A 23,657-nucleotide genomic window follows, 5' to 3' on the forward strand; every position below is an offset into this window, starting at 1 on the left:
GAACCTTTCTAACAACGTGATAATTATATTCACATTTTTTCCTCCCAGTATTGAGCCCGTTTTGATACCAACCAATCAATCAATCAAATATTATTTATATAGACCTTAATCAAAAATGTCTTAAAGGGCTGCACAAACCACAACATCCTCCTGAGATCTGATCGCACATCAGTGCAAGAAAGAATTCAACCTTCCAGGTGACTGGTGCAATGGATGCCGAGTGGCATACGCATATATAATCAGCATATATTTTGCATATTAATGAAGGCAGAGATGCAAAACGGATTGTTAAAGTTAAATGTTAAAGTACCCATGATTGTCACACACACACTGTACGCCTTTTTCTGATCACTGAAGAGACGCAATCCACTTTGCACAAGTTTAGTAGATCGGCTTTGCATGTGCTATCAGGTTTTCACATGTTTTAGTACGCACAAACCTTTAGTAAATCAGGACCTGTGTCCAACTTCAACCTGGAGAAGAGGGTGCACTTTGTCAGGCTTCTACCTTCACACATTTACTACTTGGGTGTCCCACCTGAAGCCTAAGATCCTAATTAATGGCTCTAATTTTTCCATCAACTTTTAAATGCAGCTGATGTTATTTTAGGCATGTGCTTACGAACAACAAAGATGACTAATTAATTCATAAATATGTATTTATAGTGTAACTGTGTTCCTCAATAAGCTGTTACAAAAATTAAAATGACTAATAAAATATTGTCCATTTAAAAAAAGGAAAGGCAAAGTGCTATTAACCTTGTTTATGTATTTAAAAAACTGTTTTCATTGCTGCTATTTTAACTAACAACAAAACAAAAAATCTAACTTTCTCAATAAGATAAACATTTTGTGATGTTTAAAAAGCTGCACACTGGTATATTGACTATTGATTAACTCTTAACTCTCTCAGTTTAATCACTTTAATAGAGTCAATGTGTAGAATTCTATATTTGATTATTTGACGCTGCTTTAAAACTTACTTGAATTGATGTAGACAAAGTTAAGCCGACTGACTTTGGCTAAAATGATAATTAAAGTTATTTTTCACACAACTTTGTCTCATTCTTGTTAGCTAGCTTGGTAAGAGGTTGAGATGCATCCTCCCTCCAAATGTCTGACATTATGTCTCCGTTTTAAATGTTTGCGTATCACAGATGTACTGCCATAAAAACAAGGTCCGCTTTGCAAAATGAGCAAGGTTTTGATGTTTTTAACAAGACTAAGAGCAAATACCCTCGCACATTGGGTGTATGTTTTTTTGTTTTGTTTTTTGTCATAAAGAAATACAATCATGTGTGCTTACGGACTGTATCCCTGCAGACTGTATTGATCTATATTGATATATAATGTATATAGTGTGTTTTTTATGTTGATTTAATTAATACAAAATAAATGTATTTTCTTTCTTTTTTTTTCTTGTGCAGCCCGGTACCAATCGGTCCACGGACCGGTACCGGGCCGTGGCCCGGTTGTTGCGGACCACTGTTCTAGGGAACGCAACTGTGTCAAAATACACCATTTTTAGTTTCAAATTTACATTTATAATGACTTAAGAACAACCATAGCTTAGGGTCATTGTACATGCTGGTAGAAGTAGTTATCAAATGTTATCCTGTGGTTAATACGAGACTCTGAGGTGAACACTTTGTGTGGCCCAGCCTCACCCAGACTCTACCTCCAGTGGCCCCGGGTTAAATTAAGTTTGAGACCCCTGGTTTACAACATTGGACAAGTGTGTATGTGTGTGCACTTCACATCACATATTTTAGTTTAGTAATATTACTTATTACAGCTGTCTAACTGCAGAGACGTTTGTGTTAGCAAATTTAAAATGTTTACTTGCATTTTTAGAGAACGTGCGTACAGCACTGGAAAATCCATGTGTGAACGACTCAAAGATTCCATTCCCAGGCAGATGTTTGAGATTGCCGTCCAAGCAGCTATCGGAAGTAAAGTCCTTGCAAGAGAGACGTGAGTGAAAGACCCTTTTCTGCTCAAGTTGAACAACCTTTCCATAAAATATTACAACTATCTATACACGTTCTTAGATAACCAATATGGCAATCTGTGGCTCTTTCAGAATAAAAGCTTACAAAAAAAATGTACTCGCAAAATGCGTAAGTATATTTTTAAATCGAGCATAATGTATTTACTTATTTTTGTATTATAGTTTTCAATGCCTGTTTCACAAAGGTAGCATTAAACCTTCTCTTTTGCTAGTATGGAGGTGACATAACTCGCAAGATGAAGCTCCTGAAGAAACAAGCTGAAGGCAAGAAGAAGATGAGGCGTATCGGCAATGTGGACGTACCCAAAGATGTTTTTATTAATGTTCTGAAGAGGAAAGAAAAATAAAACTTTGAATATACTAATATGTATACATTTTATTTATGCTGTGAAGAGGAAAGAATAGAACTGTAAATGTAATATTATATATACAAATTTTAGGCTGTATTCAAGATTAGTACGGAGCCCCTAAAGGGACATGGGAATTTATTTATTTTTAGACATGTATCTCGTGCGCACGAGAAAGTATCTCGTGGCCACGAGAAACTTTTTATTAAAAAAAAAATAAAATCATTTTTATTTTTTATTTTTTTATAAAAAGTTTCTCGTGGCCACGAGAAACTTTCCACGAGAAAGCATTGGATGCGTGCTGATGGTTTGGTGTGTGTTAAAATGGCAGTTTAGGAGTTAATATGGCTGTATTTCCAATTAGGACTTTCCCCCATGTGTGTTGTGGCAAAATGTGAATGCTTGATTAGTAGGTGTGAGACAAACACTTTATCTTCCTGGTTATTGTAACGCTACGTCTTTGACATTATTTAAAGGCCTACTGAAACCCACTACTACCGACCACGCAGTCTGATAGTTTATATATCAATGATGAAATCTTAACATTATAACACATGCCAATACGGCCGGGTTAACTTATAAAGTGACATTTTAAATTTGCCGCTAAACTTCCGGTTCGAAACGCCTCTGAGGATGACGTATGCGTGTGACGTAGCCCGGCGAACACGGGTATGCCTTCCACATTGAAGCCGATACGAAAAAGCTCTGTTTTCATTTCATAATTCCACAGTATTCTGGACATCTGTGTTCGTGAATCTGTTTCAATCATGTTCATTGCATTATGGAGAAGGAAGCCAAGCACGCAAAGAAGAAAGTTGTCGGTGCGAAATGGACGTATTTTTCGAACGTAGTCAGCCACAACAGTACACAGCCGGCGCTTCTTTGTTTACATTCCCGAAAGATGCAGTCAAGATGGAAGAACTCGGATAACAGAGACTCTAACCAGGAGGACTTTTGATTTGGATACACAGACGCCTGTAGAGAACTGGGACAACACAGACTCTTACCAGGATTACTTTGATTTGGATGACAAAGACGCAGACGTGCTACTGTGAGTATGCAGCTTTGGCTTTTTTTTGCGTATGTACGTAACTTTTTTAAAATATATAAGCTTTATGAACCTTGGGTTAGGTGAACGGTCTTTTGGGCTGAGTGATTGTGTGTGTTGATCATGTGTTTGAATTGTATTGGCGTGTTCTATGGAGCTAGGAGCTAGCAGAGGAGCTAGGAGCTAGCATAACACGTACCGTACCGTACGTGCACGTCACGTACGTAACTTTTTAAAAATATATAAGCTTTATGAACCTTGGGTTAGGTGAACGGTCTTTTGGGCTGAGTGATTGTGTGTGTTGATCAGGTGTTTGAATTGTATTGGCGTGTTCTATGGAGCTAGGAGCTAGCAGAGGAGCTAGGAGCTAGCATAACAAACACGCAGGTGTTATTATGCAGGATTAATTTGTGGCATATTAAATATAAGCCTGGTTGTGTTGTGGCTAATAGAGTATATATATGTCTTGTGTTTATTTACTGTTGTAGTCATTCCCAGCTGAATATCAGGTACCGTGAGTATGCAGCCTTGGCTGCTAAACATTCGATAACTTGACCGTATGTGCGCGTCACGTACGTAACTTTTTAAAAATATATAAGCTTTATGAACCTTGGGTTAGGTAAACGGTCTTTTGGGCTGAGTGATTGTGTGTGTTGATCAGGTGTTTGTATTGTATTGGCGTGTTCTATGGAGCTAGGAGCTAGCAGAGGAGCTAGGAGCTAGCATAACAAACACGCAGGTGTTTTTATGCAGGATTAATTTGTGGCATATTAAATATAAGCCTGGTTGTGTTGTGGCTAATAGAGTATATATATGTCTTGTGTTTATTTACTGTTGTAGTCATTCCCAGCTGAATATCAGGTCACCCCCGGCTCTCACAGCATCTTCCCTATCTGAATAGCTTCAACTCCCCACTAGTCCTTCACTTGCACTTTACTCATCCACAAATCTTTCATCCTCGCTCAAATTAATGGGGAAATTGTCGCTTTCTCGGTCCGAATCTCTCTCACTTCATGCGGCCATCATTGTAAACAATAGGGAACTTTGCGTATATGTTCAACTGACTACGTCACGCTACTTCCGGTAGGTGCAAGCCTTTTTTTTATCAGATACCAAAAGTTGCAATCTTTATCGTCGTTGTTCTATACTAAATCCTTTCAGCAAAAATATGGCAATATCGCGAAATGATCAAGTATGACACATAGAATAGATCTGCTATCCCCGTTTAAATAAAAAAAAATCATTTCAGTAGGCCTTTAAGACTTTATCATGCCCGGGAAAGGACAGTTTTCCTCTTCTGTGGCTGTGGGGGGGTGGGCGTGGCTTGCGGACCTGCAGCGAAGCGGAGTGTGTCAGTTAGTCCGATGTTGATGTGATCAAACTTCTTCCTTGTTTGGAAGATACACACACAATTGTAACTGTTATTTCTTCCTGCACATAATAATAATCACACATGTTTTATTTTCCATGTCCTGGTAACAATACCTTTATTTGTTTTGGAAGCATCAACACATGCAGGGCCCTCCCTTCCCCCCCTCTATTTACGTAAAATGGTTCAGTCCGACTGGATCAGCTGCAGGTAGAGCACCAGCGATTTATCACAGACAGCGCTACAGCGGCCAAAGCGGAGGAGACAGCAGTATGCCTCAAAAATCAGGCAGCCAAAAAATAAAGGAAAAGAAAATAAGAGAGGAGAAGGAGTTGAAGGGTCGACAATATGTCACCCAATATTTCCAAAAAAAGGTGGGTTTGTTAGTTGTGGTGGAAAGTTATGCATATTAACTTTGTCCCTGTCTGTGGTAATAAGCTAGCTCACTTTTCTCACCATGTTAGCTCAAGAAAACTCTGGATTTTTACATTTGACTGCTATATTAGTTAAATAATCAATCCAGTCAAACATTTATCAAGCTGTTCTTATTCAATAATAGTTGATCTCCCCTCTGTCAAAATGATGCCTCATTCTGAACAGAGTCAAGTGCACCAGCACCAGCAGCAGCTGTCTGTCAGCCCCCAAATCCCCCTGCCCCTGAATCAGCCCCAGTACCCCCACATGAGGAAGGAGGTGAGCAGCTGTGTGTGTTGAAATAATAATAATAATATAATACAAAATATAATACCTTTTACTACAGTCTCAAGAATCAATGGTGCAGCAAATAAATGACTCAAAATGAATTCCATTGTATTCAGAGTGTTTAGTTCTTCCCCTACTGTACATGTCAACTGTGATGCTGTTCTTCTTTCAAAAATATGGTAATGATAGTCAAAAATACCATTAAAATGCATAATTGTATGTAAAATAGCATCAAAAAATGTTGCCGCTGTGTTGGGGGCCCTGTAAAGATTCTTTTCATGGGGCCCAAAATCCCTAGCGGCGCCCCTGAGAGCCGTACTTCGGGTCTAACAACCTTCACTTTACCCGGAAGAGGGTCTTTACAGCTGAGGGTGAATGACGAGCCCGGCGGTTTGTTGCAACTTTGTGACTTTATTGCACGCAGCCATCCACCAAGCTAGAGCACCAACATGCACTCACTGTCGCCCCTCCCTCACCTCTCTCGCCCACTCACTCACTGACGTCACTCACCTCTCATGCTGTCATATCTTAAAGGGCCACACACACACACACACACACATACGCTACTCTCATAACAAGTAACAAGACATCATGGCGAAGCCAGAAATCGAGTTTTTTAACATGGAGACATTCTCAATACTTTTCTTTTGTCGAGCACAAAGAAAATAGTGGTTAGAGTGTCCGCCCTGAGATCGGTAGGTTGGAGTTCAAATCCCAGCCGAGTCATACCAAAGACTATAAAAATGGGACCCATAACCTCCCTGCTTGGCACTCAGCAACAAAGGGTTGGAGTTGGGGGTTAAATCACCAAAATGATTCCCGGGCGCGGCGCCGCTGCTGCCCACTGCTCCCCAAGGGGATGGGACAAATGCAGAGGACAAATTTCGCCACATCTAGTGTGTGTGTGACAATCATTGGTACTTTAATCTTTAATCTTAAAAATAACATTTTAGTTAAATGTAAGTTGTGTCTTGGATCAAAGATCCTACCTACTTAGAGTTAAAGTTAAAGTGCCATTATGTTGCAGCTATTTAAAATAGTTTTGTCAATTTTTTCTGGCCTGAAATAAATTGGCCCTTTGAAACATATCTTTGTCTTTGTGTGTTGTATGTAGACCACATTGTTTGTGTGTTGTATGTAGACCACATTGTTTGTGTGTTGTATGTAGACCACATTGCTTTCTGAGTTCAGTGATGCAAATGCATGTCAAGTTGATCAACAGATGGTATTATTCTCCAGTGCAATAACAGTACTGAAATGAAGGCTAAAAGGGCATTAATGGGAGCCTTAAAAAAAGGGGGGGGAAAGAAGTAACTAAATAGTTACTTTTCACAGTAACGCATTACTTTTTGGTGTAAGTAACTGAGTTAGTAACTGAGTTACTTTTGAAATAAAGTAACTAGTAATTGTAACTAGTTACTGGTTTTCAGTAACTAACCCAACACTGTATGTATGTATATATGTATATATATATATATATATATATATATATATATATATATATATATATATATATATATCCATACCCATATAATTTATATGTGTGTATATATATATATATATATATATATATATATATATATATATATACATATATATATATATATATATATATATATATATATATATATATATATATATATATATATATATATATATATATATATATATATATATATATATATATATATATATATATATATATATATATATATATATATATTATATATACACATATAAATTATATGGGTATTTATAATATATATATATATATATTGTGGTGGATATACACACACAGGACACTTATTAATTATTACGGTTATAATTCACTGCGTTCTAGCCCATGTTTACTTGCATAGGGGCATAGGTGCTTTTACTTTGAAGTGTTGAGACACACCTCTGTGGTGCTGACGTAATAGCTGTGCGACAGGTTTGTTGTTGTGAGTTCTCTCTGAAAATAAACATGTGTCAGGAAAAGACAATCCCGTGGCTGACTGCCTCTCCCGTGTGGTCATTGGTGCTGTCCACCTTGGAATAGACTATGCCCGAATGGCTGTGGACCAAGTTTCGACCCCCACAGGAGGCTGGGGATAAGACATTTGTCATTGACATTGGGGGCAGACTGGATCGCGTCTCAGTGGACCGGCTGAAGCCAGCCCACCTGGATTTGGGCCGTTCAGTTGAGGTGGCTCAGGCACCACGTCGCGGTCGACCCCCACACTGCCAACCGACGTCTGCTCGCCGTCAGCAGCCGGCTGTCACCCTCCCGCTTCACCCCCCTCCGCCTGCCCAGGAGCTTCGGAATCGCTTTGGGCGGGTCATTCGGGTCCCTGGTCGTTTCACTGGGCCAGTTCTTGTGAATTCTGGGGGGACGTGTGTGGTGGATATACACACACAGGACACTTATTAATTATTACGGTTATAATTCACTGCGTTCTAGCCCATGTTTACTTGCATAGGGGCATAGGTGCTTTTACTTTGAAGTGTTGAGACACACCTCTGTGGTGCTGACGTAATAGCTGTGCGACAGGTTTGTTGTTGTGAGTTCTCTCTGAAAATAAACGGAGTGTTACTTGGCTCTCCAAAGAGGAATAAATCTCCGTCGTTTCTCTGCCTACACTCCTACAATATATATATATATATATATATATATATATATATATATATATATATATATATATATATATATATATATATATATATATATATATATATATATATATATATATATATATATATATATATATATATATATATATACACATATAAATTATATGGGTAGATATTTGTTCTAAAAAGGGTATTTCAACAAGTAAACAGTACAGTAGGTAGTTGATGTTGATATATGTAATGCACATAAGGGTATTCTAGTCAGATGCGCATGTGTAAATATCAAAATATTACGTCGAATCACTTTTTGTCAGGCAATATTACATTTAATGACAATTTTACATAAATGAATACATCCAAACACGTTGTACATATTTATTATGTGCAGGAAGAAATAACAGTTACAATTGTGTGTGTATCTTCCAAACAAGAAAGAAGTTTGATCACATCAACATCGGACTAACTGGCACACTCCGCTTCGCTGCAGGTCCGCAAGCCACGCCCACCCCCCCACAGCCACAGAAGAGGAAAACTGTCCTTTCCCGGGCATGATAAAGTCTTAAATAATGTCAAACACGTAGCGTTACAATAACCAGGAAGATAAAGTGTTTGTCTCACACCTACTAATCAAGCATTCACATTTTGCCACAACACACATGGGGGAAAGTCCTAATTGGAAATAAAGCCATATTAACTCCTAAACTGCCATTTTAACACACACCAAACCATCAGCACACATCCAATGCTTTCTCGTGGCCACAAGAAAGTTTCTCGTGGCCACGAGATACTTTCTCGTGCGCACGAGATACATGTCTAAAAAAAAAAAATTCCCATGTCCCTTTAGGGCAGGGGTCGGCAACCTTTACCACTCAAAGAGCCATTTTGGCAAGTTTCACAAATTAAAGAAAATGATGGGAGCCACAAAAAAAAAATTAATTTAAAATGAAAAACACCGCATATAAAGCTTTAATTGCTTTGTGCTATGTTAACCAGGGGTCTCAGACACACGCACCGGCACGCACTTTGATATGGAAAATTGATGTCAGTGCGGCCCGCGAGATTTGAATCAATGGCGCTTGATAGCGCCATACTTGCCAACACTCTCATTATTCCCGGGAGACGCCCGAATATCAGGGAGTGATGGCACTGCTTATGGTGCCCTCTACAGCCTGCCCAAACAGTGTACCTGCTCGGCCACATGTAGAATGCAGCTTCAGCTTACTTACGTAAGTGACAGCAAGGCGTACTAGGTCAGCAGCCACACAGCTTACACTGACGGTAGCCGTACCGTATAAAACAACTTTAACACGGTTACGTTACAAATATGCGCCACACTTTGAACCCACACCAAAAAAGAATGACAAACACATTTCTGGAGAACATCTGCACTGTAACACAACATAAACACAACACAATAAATACCCAGAATCCCATGCAGCACTAACTCTTCCGCTCAACCGACGCACGGAGGGGGGGGGGGGGGGGGGGGGGGGGTGGTTGATGTGTGGGGGGGTTTTGTGGTAGCGGGGGTGTATAATCTAGACCGGAAGAGTTAGGGCTGCATGGGATTCTGGGTATTTATTGTGTTGTGTTTATGTTGTGCTACAGCGGGATGTCCTCCAGAAATGTGTTTTTCATTCTTTTTTGGTGTGGGTTCACAGTGAGGCGCATATTTGTAACGTAACAGTGTTAAAGTTGTTTTATACGGTACGGCTACCGTCAGTGTAAGCTGTGTGGCTGATGACTAAGTATGCTTTGCTGTCTCCTACGTGTGCAAGTAAAAGCTACATACAACATGTGGCCGGGCTGGCACGCTGTTTGTAAATGCTATAGAGGACAATTACTGCAGTGCAATCAGGGCACGCCCTTAATTTAGTAATTAGAGTGAAAATAGGATTATATTTACCCTGGGAGTTATCTAGGAGAGGCACTGAGATCCATAAATCTCCTGGTAATATCAGGGGGATCGGCAAGTATGCAGCTGAGCCGCATCAGAGTGGTCAAAGAGCCGCATGCGGCTCCGGAGCCGCGGGTTGCCGACCCCTGCTTTAGGGGCTCCGTACGACACCAAGCACATTACAGCAATGAAAAAAAAAGTTGCACCCAAAAAATTATTTTGTTACGTGAATGATGCAACTTCCTGTGGACCATGTGACTTATGAAATATTGTAGTCCGCACTTTTAGGTGTTGCGGTAATATGTGAAGATCTACGGTCATGACTAAAGTGTTATTGTTAACAATTTTTTAAATAAAAAAAATTAATCTAATGCATAAAAAAAAAAAAAAGGTTTATACAAAATCTTAAATTCAGGAAATTAAGACAGGAAACATGCCATTTTTTTCTGCATTAAAGGAAAATTAACATTTTGAGTTGAATTTTATAATTATTCAACAGGATAAATGTGGACGACCAGTTGCATAATAAAACAAAATACAATTCACTTAATTTTATGTGGCAGTTATATATTTTATTTCCTCGGCCATAAATGGCACTGATTCGGTGGAATATGCTGTGTATGTTTAAGTAGTGCTGATTTTATGTTCAATTTGATTATGGCCACTGAATTAGTTACTGTAAACTAAAATTTATTTATTCATCCATCCATCCATTTTCTACAGCTTGTCCCTTTTTTTTGGGGTCGCGGGGGGTGCTGGAGCCTATCTCAGCTGCATTCGGGCGGAAGGCGGGGTACACCCTGGACAAGTCGCCACCTCATCACAGGGCCAACACAGATAGACAGACAACATTCACACTCAAAATATATTTTGAGATAAATCCAAAATGTTGTGCATTTAAAAAAAAACAAAGATAGTGCATTGTAGCTTCGTAAATATGTACCAAGGATGGATTTATTTTTTCGCAACAAGAAGAATCGGGTCTTGTTTGACCTTCAGCGCTGTCCGTAGTTGATGATAGCACAAACGCGGAAGTAGTTTTTGAATGGTGCCTGCTATGTTTCGTATCGTTTGAGGTCTTTAAAGTGTGCTGTAAGACAGATTCTGGCGTGACGGTCTAATAGACGTTTTAATGTTGGACAGCTGCAAGTGGATTTAATGCGTTGTATTTTGGTAAACTATAAAAAGCCGTATGTTACTTATCGGTGTGCTTTCATCAAGCGAAAATGAAAGTTCGTTCGTCTGTCTTTGCCTCGTTGATTGTAATATTAGAAGTAGTTGGAGTTGCTGTCTTCCTGAGAGGATTCTTTCCTGTGCCCGTGAAGTTGTCTCTGTCGTCTAGGAGCAGGCTGGCAGACCTGCCTCTGGAGCCGCTGACAGGTGCGTTCACCCGGCGTTAGCTCGTGTAAGAAGTGCGTCTACTTCTGGATGATATGTGCTCGTATTGCAGGCAGTCCACCCAACTCGTCTCGCATCCCGCAGCCCTTGTTTCAAAGGGTGGTTATCATGTTAGTCGATGCCCTGCGGGACGACTTCGTGCTAGGAGCCAATGGTCGCATGAACATGCCCTACACCAGACACCTGGTGGAGAAAGGATCAACACTTAGCTTTGTAGCAAAAGCTAGGCCCCCAACTGTCACCATGCCCAGGATCAAGGTAAACTATTATTACTTTTCTCTAATATTCTCATAGCCTGCACACACCGAACTTGATTTGCATTCATTCAACTTGTACAAAGACATTCCTCGCCACGCTAATGCATATTTATGTTCAAGTATATACTACTCACCTTAAGTTAAAGTTAAAGTACCACACACACACTAGGTGTGGTGAAATTTGTCCTCTGCATTTGACCCTTGTGCACGCCCTGGGAGGCTAGGGGAGGAGTGAGCAGCAGCGTGGGAATAATTTGGTGATTTAACCCCCAATTCCAACCCTTGAGGCTGAGTGCAAAGCAGAGAGGTAATGGATCCCATTTTTTGTAGTCTGTGGTATGACTCAGCCGGTGTTTTAACTCACAACCTCCCAGTCTCAGGGTGGACACTCTAACCACAAGGCCACTGAGCAACGTTCCCTCTAAGGTGCGCGCCTGTGCAATTGCGCACTGCTCAAGCGTCCTCTGCGCACGGCAAATCTATGCTGCGCACAAAATCAAATGAAAAAATAAGCGCATAACAATTTTCGACACGACACGGACGCGACAGAGAAAACAGTTTTCGTCATCATTGTTCAAATATTGTAACGTCTGTCAAGACACTTTGAGGACATTAATTCCATCGATCACTTTACTGAGCAAAACTCTTTATTGTCGGCCATAAACACATCACCAAAACATTAGTAAATAAAAAGATATCTAGCAAAAGTGGTCATTTTCTGCAGTACAAACCAGACCAAAAGCAACTTTGTTATATCAACAGCAGCCGCTCGCTCTTTCTCACTTGCGCCAACACATGCACATATGGCACATAGCCAGTGATGCGTTTACAGCCACACAAAAAGTCGGACAACTCCAACACCACACATAAAGTGTCATTCCAGGTCGGTACACTATGATTTACCAATCAAATGTGTGCTTATTCTAGTGTCATTTATTAGGAATCTTAATTTATAAATATTAATCATGAAATGCTGTTAGTGTATTTAATAAATACTAATAAAAATATATTTTTTACAAACAGGAAGTTGCAGGAATGTACACATGATCCCCTACTTACATCACATTGTGCAACATGTGAATGTTTTAATGGGAACTAAATGCAATGTCTGAAAAGGGTACAAATTATTTCCAAAGCAGGACCTCCACCCAGACAAACAATACAAGTACACAGTTTATGAAAAACAATATTTTTTGTTATTGTCATTGTAAGTGGGCCTAAACACTTATATTAGAAATCGAAATGACTGCTGTCATTTGATTATAATAATAAGAGAATGTTGTCTGTCTATCTGTGTTGGCCCTGCGATGAGGTGGGGACTTGTCCAGGGTGTACCCCGCCTTCCGCCCGAATGCAGCTGAGATAGGCTCCAGCGACCCCGAAGGGGACAAGCGGTAGAAAATGGATGGATGGATGGATATTGAAGTTGTTATTTAGTCAGGTTTGGGACAGGCTTGCTGCTGGTGTAGCCACAGTGTGCACGTCTGATGTTGCTCACATGGGCTCCACTGAATGCTCAGGGAGTTTTTACACACACATGAAAAATTAGAGGGAACATTGCCACTGAGCCTAAAATAACCTAATTCCATAATGGCAGTTTGTCACCTTCCTGTATGATACAAGTTAACAAAAAATATTTTTTATTAATGCCAAGTGAAATTAAAGATGGTGGCCATTGTGTGGCTCTGGCATATCAATTGTCATTTCTAGGGGTGCTCAACAAATATCAGACAGATAATTATGGGTGCAATGTGATAAATAATGACAGCTTCTATGTTAGCTACCTCTATTTGTTTATAATGTATGTTTTCTGCTGGATCTACTCTCTATTTTATGCTGCCCTTTTTTTTGTTTTGCTGCAGCTGTTACATATATTGTAATATTGTACATGGTAGTTGGGATTTGTTATATATTGTATATATTATATAAAAATATAAAATAATATATCAGTATATATTTTATACTGTATATATAATATGTAAATATTACGTATATGTTATATTTTATATTGCTACTATGCAGTGGCGGGCCGTGCGTTTCACACCTAGGCCTTCAGTGATGTCCGACTTCAATAATTACCTCTCTAAATACCATCATTTATGTCCCTACATGACCATTACTGGAGAAATACTATACAGAAACACATGTACGCACTACTGGGTATTGTACAAAACATGTTATTTTCTGGCGTATTTAAAAATCAATAAACCCGCATCAGCAATTAAAACATATCTTATGTGGTACTGTCAAAATTAAAAATGCAAAAAACTTATTAAACGTGAAAAAATAAAGAAATAAAATATCTGAACTCACATTTCATCGCCGGGATAGCAGAGCGAGCTTCCGGGGTTGGCCTACATCATCTCACAATATGTAGTTTCTCTTTAAATATTCTTCTTGAAATAACCTTGCAAATATATGTGTTGTCTTGTCTAATCATAAAAGATGCAGACGAGGCCTGTTGGCTGAGTTCTTAAAGTTTACTCCACAGCGTGCTCATCAAAAACATCCAGCTGCCGGCATGTTCACATTCAACAACCTAAACGGGGCTACTGCGCATGCTCTTCACTACTGTGGCATGTTGGGTAATGGAGTTCTTATCTTACCGAGCTCATAACATCACTATATATCTGTCTTAGGCCATCTAGAAGGCCTTAGTGACAACAACTCGTGATCTGATTGGCTATCACAACTGTCTGTCAAATGTTTGTGTCTGTTCACTTACAGTGCACAGACGCCTGCATTATTGATTCTGAAGGCTTCTGGCAGATTTGGTACAGCATGGCAACATAAGCTAGCGGAATTCTGATTGGATACAAACTAAAACTAAAAACAACAGTGCTTGAAGGAGCATATATGACATGAAGAGAATATGAATACTTTTAGATATTTAGAGAAAGTAAATAAAAAATTACTTTTATCTTTAATTATGATCATGATTTGTGGTTATGTTAGGCCAGCAGAGAAGGCCTTGCTGGCCCTGACGGCACACCACTGCTAGTATGGTACATTTTTTGTGTACTTTATACCTGCATTATCCTTTCCATCCTTACCCATTCCATTCTTTGTAACTAAGCTACTGTGTGGAACATTTTCCCTTGTGGATCAATAAAGTTTGTCTAAGTCTAAGCCTAAGTCTATACTGATAAATCTGATAACATTAAAACAATAGATTTAAAAAAATTACCTGAGGTGTCTCGATCTGATATTGATATTGGTCCGATATCAACACAGATTATATTGGCGTTTGTCTAATAATCATAAATCTCTGATACAAATGCAGTCATGTGGTGTGTTTACTTGTGCCAAAAATCTAAATGTCCTCCAAAAAGCACACAAAGTTGGTGTTTTCTTGTATTTAAGTGAAGTCGTGGTCAGCTATAGGCTACTAGGAGCTAAGCTAAGCAAACAGTAGCACACAAGCTAGACATGCAATAAGTGTTTGTGGGATGAGTTCTCGGGGAGGCTGGGGCCGTACTCTGGCTCCCGCACACACTGGGAGTCAAATGTATTGTACATGCAAATTCACATATACTCACACACATACATACAGACATACATAGGTACCTACGCTCCCACATACATATACAAATAAATACAGTACATATTTACACACTCAAAGTTCATACATCCACACGCACATTCATTATACAAACATACTGTATACACATACTGTACATATACATTCACTGTAAAACATACAAATACACATACTGTACATATACACTCACTGTACAAACACACACATACACATACTACAGATACATTCACTGTACAAACACACATACATATACTGTACATATACATTCACTGTACAAACACACATATACACATTCTGTACATATACATTCACTGTTCAAACACACATATACACATACTGTACATATACATTCGCTGTACACACATATACACATACTGTACATATACATTCACTGTTCAAACACACATATACACATACTGTACATATACATTCGCTGTACACACATATACACATACTGTACATATACATTCACTGTACAAGCACACATACACATACTGTACATATACAAGTACATATGCACACATACACTCATGCACATAATCACGTTTCATCAAACATATATTAACGTTGTTGCCCTAGGGTAAACTGGGTATAACACATGGCACACTGACAAAGCTTAACCTATTGTTACTACAACAATCTACAAGGTTAATGTAGGTTGCTTCTCTTTCTTCCCCTCCATTTTTCTGCATTCTTTCGTATCTCAAGTTATCATTACGTACATGTATTGTTGCATTTGAACAATTGTATTGTTGATAATAAAGGTAAAGTACTGGTATTGTTTATTATCAATAGCACTATTTCTATTGGTATTCATATTGCTCCATTATTAGTGTAATAATGCTCATTGTCATTTCTGTATTTTTTTTAAAATTTTCGCTAACTGCTTATTTGCTATTACTTTTACCATCATATTTGTACATGTCGTATTTGCTGATGTTGCTCTGTTGTTGTTGTTGTTGTTGTTGTTGTTGTGTTTGCTGTTGTTGTTTTTGTCTCTCTGTCTAATCCCCCTCTTGTCCCCACAATTCCCCCCTCTGTCTTCCTTTTTCTCTCTTTCTATCCCCTCCTGCTCCGGCCCGGCTGCACCAAATGATAATATAAATACATTTAATAAAGTCAAAATACAAGTAAGACAACAAGAGAAGTATCCTACACTTCTCTTTTGTAAAGTAAATCTGAACAGCCGATATGGGCATCTACATCTGCTATATGATTTGCCCGAGAAGCTGGGCAGGACATTATATAAAAAAAATAAAAAAAATAAAATAAAATAAAATTAAAAACAAATTAAAAAAAGACATGCAATAAGTGTATTTAAGTGAACAATATTGCAGTGTAAAACATGACATTTGGCAATATACAACATCATTATAATTATAGTTGCATATTATTTACACATTAAGAGTGTCCAAGGCAGAAACATATTAAAAAGTATCCAGTAACAAACATGTCGGCGTCATTCAACTTACTATGTCATGAGCTTAACTTGAAGAATTATTGTGACCACGAAATGTCACCAGAACAAGTGCAACTTCCCCTAAATAAAAAGACAACATAAGTTAATTTCGGACAGTTAATAATAAATAGGTTATTGTTTTTCATCACTACCTCTTTGTGTAATGTGTCCTTACCAGCCACATGAAACACCAGCATTGCTACAACATTGTTTTAAAACCCTATGAAGACGCTTGTGTTGCTAAAGAAGCTTCCCCAAAGTAAGCTACAAGGAAAGATGTGCATTAAATCTACATTTAAAATTAATACATATAAATAAGTTATCGGTTATTGGAAGATGAATAAATGCATGATTTTCCTCAATGAGATGTATTTTCCAAGAGCAAATACGTCTCGACACAAAAAGCGGAACACAAAACCGTCAAAGGTGTTTTAAGCTACACCGCAATTACGAAGTCAAGGTTACAAACCAAGTAACTCCAATGGCATTACCGTTGGTGACAAATCATGTTAGTGTGTGAAAACAGCCTTACAAATGTCAGTCTAGTAGCTTAATACTGGGCCAGCCTATTGTATTTTTCTTGCAGTATTTAAAATAACAAAAATCTTGTTCGTTGACAGTAGGCCTGCAGCACCAAACGTTGCTCTTTTGCTGTTTACTTTTAATGAGGCCTCATGAGCAAACTCGTCAGGCCCAGAGTTGTGTATAAAGAGAGTATGGCCAACTAAACAACAGGCGCCATGACTGCTACCAATGACGTGTGCGCCTGTGCCTGGATGCATGCAATTGCTGTCGTTTTGACGTTAGTTTTTCTGACAAAATAAACCAATATAATACACTTGTATATAGTTGTAAACATACTCCAGCTAATAAACTTACAATAAAACATGCTTTTATTTGGTGAAAGTATAAAAAAAACCTTATTGCCCTCATTTTGTCAAAACCTTTATTAGCTTTGGACCAACTATGACGGAGAAATTGTGACTTTTGTGTGAAGTATGTCAACTGTGGTGTCTGCTTCCAATGTATTTGTAATCACTGTATGTATCACTCATTATGTATTATTCTAACTGCATGGGTTCCCCCTAATGTAACTGAGTTGCATTATTTTAGTTTTACTGAGATTCAAAGATAGTCTGCTTTTGTCAAACCATCTCTTAAATGTATTCTGTTATTTGTATTATTTTCTGTGTGGTCTCTCCTAAACAAAACGCAGATGTTTACCTGGCACAAGACGCTGTAAATAGCGGCTCTCCAGTGTTGATGGCGAACCGTTACTTCCAATACTTGTCTTATTTCTGTGGTCTGGGGAAAAACTATGTAAAAGTTCCTCCTTCGATAACAATGTTTATGACTTTATATTAAATTGTATGTATATTATAATAGAACCGTTGCCAAATGGGTAACAAAAGCTTCTAATCTGGCTGCTGACGTATGCGCTAAATATTGCGTCACTTTCCGGTTACATTATGTTGTCAAAATATTGTTAAACTACTTGATAATTTACTGTTAATATCTGGTTACTTTCTGTTGTAACATGTTTCTATCCACACTTCTTTTAAAATGTAAAATACTTTTTAGTTTTAATTAGTTTTGGGTGATACTACAAATATGGGTATCGATCTAATACTAAGTAGTTGAGGAGCAGTATTGGTCAGATCCATTCTCATCAAATACTTAATTTTTTTTAAAGATTAATAAATGATTCAATGTATGATCGCAATTATAATCAGAAAAAAACACAGGATGGGTGCGTAACTGTTAGGGCTGCGAATCTTTGGGTGTCCCACGATTCGTCTCAATTCAATATCGATTCTTGGGGTCACGATTCGATTATAAATCCTTTTTTTTTTTCCGATTCAACGCGATTCTCGATTCAAAAACTATATTTTTCCGATTTAAAACGATTCTCTATTCATTCAATACATAGGACTTCAGCAGGATCTACACCAGTCTGCTGACATGCAAGCAGAGTAGTATATTTTTGTAAAAAGCTTTTATATTTGTAAAGGACATTGTTTTATCAACTGATTGCAATAATGTAAATTTGTTTCAACTATTAAATGAACCAAAAATATGACTTATTTTATCTTTGTGAAAATATTGGACACAGTGTGTTGTCAAGCTTATGAGATGCGATGCAAGTGTAAGCCACTGTGACACTATTGTTTAATTGTTTTGTTTTTTATTGTTTTTTTTTATAAATGTCTAATGATAATGTCAATGAGGGATCTTTAATCACTGCTATGTTGAAATTGTAACTAATATTGATACTGTTGTTGATAATATTCATTTTTGTTTCACTACTTTTGGATTGTTCTGTGTTGTGTTTGTGTCTCCTGTCAATTGCTCTGTTTATTGCTGTTCTGAGTGTTGCTGGGCCGGTTTTGGAATTGGATTGCATTGTTATGGTATTGCTGTGTATTGTTTTGTTGGATTGATTGATTAAAAAAATAATAATAATAAATTAAAAAACTAAATCGATTTTTTCAAAATGAGAATCGATACTGAATCGCAATTTGAATTCGAATCGATTTTTTCCCACACCCCTAGTAACTATATCAGTTAAATATTTAATTATTTCCTTAATCCATTTTAGTTCATAAAATATTTTGAGCAAAATGAAGTGAATACTGCAAAATAAGTAAACATAAGCAAAAACTACAATTACCTCTATTTTAGATGTTTTAGGTTTTGCCCGTAAAGTCAGCTTGTATCCAGGGACTTATATTTTAAATATTTAAACAATAACAGAAATGACAAAAAAGGGATTTTGTTATAACAAATATTGATGTCATCACTGTAGTATTTAACATATGCTGATACTATATTTGGCAATGTTACTGTTGATATTTGTATCAACCCGCCCACCACGTTTACATTCAAGAGCTCTTGCTTAGCGGTTAGCATATCCTCCTACGGTTCATAGTGGAGCATGTTTAGTTATTCTTCTACCTGCAGTGATTTTCATGGGAAAATCTCTCAAAATTAATTAGGCTAGCCAGTTTAGATCTTATGATAAGAGTTTTCACATAGGTTTAGAGGGCATGCAATGTAATTGCTCCCCTTCACTTACATTTGGGGTTCACACGCAATCGCTCCTCCACAGTAGGCCATGTCCACACGAACACGGAGAGTTTCAAAAACACATATTTGGGGTTAAAACGATCTCCATCCACACAGGTGTAGTTTCAAAACTGTTTGTCTACACACAAACACAATCACCTGCTGTCATGCACATTTTGTCCAATCAGAAGCCTGAAAAAAGCAGCAATATCTGACTTGGTGGCATTACACCTCCTATTGTGTTTATTTTGACATACTTTAGACGTACAATGACATGTACATTATCTTTAAAACCAGCCTGCACGTACACAGAGCCCTGGGAACATTATTAAAAAGCAAATGCCTGTGCTGCTTATAACGTGTTCAGCAACATAGTGATGTATTACATGTGCAGTGAAGTGTACATTATTTCTAAAATCTGCACGCACGAATGAGCCAAGGAAACCATATTGCATGTTTAAGTGTCTATGTAAAGCGCACAGACGTGCGTGTACCGCTGCAGAACCCTCGTGGAATTATAAAACATTTAATCATGGATATGGTACATGTGTAATGAAGTGTGTATTGTCTTTAACATCAGTACACACTGATCAATGATCGATTTTGTAATCGTATCAGCTGATCTGAGGCCGTATGTTTTGGACACTCGGGTGAAGAGAGGGGCTGAACTGTCAACTGATCACCATCTGGTGGTGAGTTGGGTTAGATGGCGGGGGAAACCTCTGGACAGACCTGGCAAACCCAAGCGTGTAGTGCGGGTGAACTGGGAACGTTTGGAGGAGTCCTCTGTCCGGAAGGACTTCAACTCCCACCTCCGGCGGGACTTCTCTGCCATCCCTGTGGAGGTTGGGGACATTGAACAGGAATGGGCAATGTTCAAAGCCTCTATTGCTAAAGCTGCAGATGCGAGCTGTGGCCAGAAGGTCTTAGGTGCCTCAAGGGGCGGTAACCCTCGAACACCCTGGTGGACAGTGGTGGTCAGGGAAGCCGTCCGACTGAAGAAGGAGTCCTACCGGGGTATGTTATCCCAGGGGACTCCGGAGGCAGTTGCAAGGTACCGGCGGGCCCGAAGGGCAGCGGCCGTGGCTGTGGACGAGGCTAAGCAGAGGGTGTGGGAGCAGTTCGGGGAATCCATGGAGAAGGACTATCGGGCGGCACCAAAGCTGTTCTGGAAGACCATACGGCACCTCAGGAGGGGGAAGCAGGGAACCATCCAAGCTGTGTACGGCAAGGATGGGACTTTGCTGACTTCAAGTGAGGAAGTCGTGGGGCGTTGGAAAGAGCACTTTGAGGAACTCCTGAACCCAAATACATCAGACACACCCTCCCTGATAGGAGCAGGGCCTGAGGATGATGGGGGATCGACGTTGATCTCTCGGAGTGAAGTCACTGAGGTAGTTAGACAACTCCACAGTGGCAAAGCTCCGGGGGTTGACGAGATCCGTCCAGAAATGCTGAAGGCTCTGGGTGTTGATGGGCTGTCTTGGTTGATACGCCTTTTCAACATTGCGTGGAAGTCTGGGACAGTGCCGAGGGAGTGGCAGACTGGGGTGGTGGTTCCCCTTTTCAAAAAGGGGGACCAGAGGGTGTGTGCTAATTACAGGGGTATCACACTACTCAGCCTCCCTGGGAAAGTTTACGCCAAGGTACTGGAAAGGAGGGTCCGGCCGATAGTCGAACCTCAGATTCAAGAGGAGCAATGTGGATTCCGTCCTGGTCGTGGAACAACTGACCAACTCTTTACGCTTGCGGGAATCCTGGAGAGGGCCTGGGAGTATGCCTATCCAGTCTACATGTGTTTTGTGGATTTGGAGAAGGCGTATGACCGCGTCCCTCGGGAGATCTTGTGGGAGGTGCTGAGGGAGTACGGAGTGAGGGGAACCCTGTTGAGGGCCATCCAATCTCTGTACAACCAAAGCGAGAGTTGTGTCCGGGTGCTTGGATGTAAGTCGGATCCGTTTCCAGTGGGGGTTGGTCTCCGCCAGGGCTGCGCTCTGTCACCTATCCTGTTTGTGATTTTCATGGACAGGATTTCTAGGCGGAGTCGTGGCCATGGCGGAGAGGGTATACGTCTCGGGGGGCTAAAGGTTGCGTCACTGCTGTTTGCAGATGATGTGGTCCTGATGGCACCTTCGGTTCGTGACCTTCAGCTCTCACTGGATCGGTTCGCAGCCGAGTGTTCAGCGGCTGGAATGAGGATCAGCATCTCCAAATCTGAGGCCATGGTTCTCAGCAGGAAACCGATGGTTTGTACAGTCCGGGTAGGGGACAGGACTCTGTCCCAGGTGGAGGAGTTTAAGTATCTCGGGGTCTTGTTCACGAGTGAGGGAAAGATGGAGAAGGAAATCAGCCGGAGAATCGGAGCAGCTGGGGCAGTATTGCAGTCTCTCTGCCGCACTGTTGTGACGAAACGGGAGCTGAGCCAGAAGGCAAAGCTCTCGGTCTACCGAGCTATCTACATTCCTACTCTCACCTATGGTCATGAAGTGTGGGTAATGACCGAAAGAATAACATCGCGGATACAAGCGGCCGAAATGAGTTTCCTCAGAAGGGTGGCTGGCATCTCCCTTAGAGATAGGGTGAGAAGTGCAGTCACCCGAGAGAGACTCGGAGTAGAGCCGCTGCTCCTTCGCTTGGAAAGGAGCCAGCTTAGGTGGTTCGGGCATCTCGTGCGGATGCCTCACGAGCGTCTCCCTAGGGAGGTCCTCGTTGCACGTCCCACTGGGAGGAGGCCCCGCGGCAGACCAAGGACCAGATGGGGGGATTACATCTCCTCTCTGGCCTGGGAACGCTTCGGGATTCCCCAGGAGGAAGTCGCAAATGTTGCTCTGGAGAGGGAAGTCTGGGGGTCTTTGCTGGAGCTGCTGTCCCCGCGACCCGATTCCGGATAAGCGGTTGAAGATGGATGGATCAGTACACACTATACAAGGAGGACGCTACATCATGTTTTTTTTAGTTGCTTGGTCGCTTTTAATGCGCGTGCACGGTCGCGCCCGGCTCCATCTACAAAAATGGAAGCAAAACACATAAGTTAACTTAATGATTTATCGTTAAACAAGGACTAAAAACATAAGATAATGTTGCACTTTTCTTATGACACAGAGCAAAAAGTCTTGCTTGTCAAAGTTGTCCCATCAGCTGGCGTTTCGACAGCGATCGTATCCAAAACATGCATTTTTTATTAATATTGAGTGAAAATAGCAGCATGTTTACGTTCAAACATACATTAAGTCATCTTACAGTGTGTTTAAAGCCAGCAAGGCAGTGTTGTTGAGATTAAAAATGGCAACGCACAACTGTGACGTCATCACAAGTCTCAGTTTGTGCCGTGTACACGCTTACGCTAAGTGGAGAGTTTTGGAACTCTACACTTTGGCCAGCGTTTGTAAAAGTCTGTGTTTTTAAAGACAAAAGTATGTGTGTGGACAAGAGGCCAAAACGCAGAGATAAGTATGCGTTTATTAAGTATCTGTGTTCGTGTGGACATGACCTTAATTTCACAGATTTTACACTGGGAAGCAATGAAAATAATTCAAATTAATCCGCACTCAAAATCAAGTCAGTTTAATGAATGTGATTGCTCCGCTGCACATGATCCTGAGATACAGATCTAGGCCATGTCCACACGAACACGGAGAGTTTCAAAAACATATACTTTATTTGGGGTTAAAACAATCTCCATCTACACAAGTGTAGTTTCAAAACTAGTTTCAAAACTGTCTGTGTCTACACACAAACACATGCTGTCATGCACATTTTGTCCAATCAGAAGCCTTGAAAAGCAGCAATATCTGACTTGGTGGCATTACACCTCTGTTATTATAATGTTTATTTTGATATACTATATGTACAATGACATGTACATTATCTTTAAAACCAGCCTGCACTTACACAGAGCCCGGCAACATTATACATATTTTTTTAAGTGCCTAAAGCGCACATACGCACCTATG

General features: G+C 39.8%; 2 protein-coding genes across 3 annotated transcripts in view; both read left to right on the forward strand.

The window, feature by feature from the left end:
- guf1 (GTP binding elongation factor GUF1) overlaps window positions 1–2,370 on the forward strand; it is a 38,360-nt gene extending 35,990 nt beyond the window's left edge. The window contains exons 15-17 of the mRNA XM_062043660.1: window positions 1,854–1,973; window positions 2,083–2,119; window positions 2,223–2,370. Of these exons, the coding sequence (XP_061899644.1) occupies window positions 1,854–1,973; window positions 2,083–2,119; window positions 2,223–2,357 (292 nt within the window). The 3' untranslated portion in view covers window positions 2,358–2,370. The remainder of the gene's footprint in view (window positions 1–1,853; window positions 1,974–2,082; window positions 2,120–2,222) is intronic.
- An 8,601-nt stretch (window positions 2,371–10,971) lies between these two features.
- pigg (phosphatidylinositol glycan anchor biosynthesis class G (EMM blood group)) overlaps window positions 10,972–23,657 on the forward strand; it is a 141,598-nt gene continuing 128,912 nt past the window's right edge. For both annotated transcript variants that reach the window (XM_062045297.1, XM_062045298.1), the window contains exons 1-2: window positions 10,972–11,363; window positions 11,434–11,639. In XM_062045297.1, the coding sequence (XP_061901281.1) occupies window positions 11,210–11,363; window positions 11,434–11,639 (360 nt within the window). In that variant the 5' untranslated portion in view covers window positions 10,972–11,209. The remainder of the gene's footprint in view (window positions 11,364–11,433; window positions 11,640–23,657) is intronic.

The sequence above is a fragment of the Entelurus aequoreus genome, linkage group LG04 (assembly GCF_033978785.1).
Source record: "Entelurus aequoreus isolate RoL-2023_Sb linkage group LG04, RoL_Eaeq_v1.1, whole genome shotgun sequence".
NCBI lineage: Eukaryota > Metazoa > Chordata > Actinopteri > Syngnathiformes > Syngnathidae > Entelurus > Entelurus aequoreus.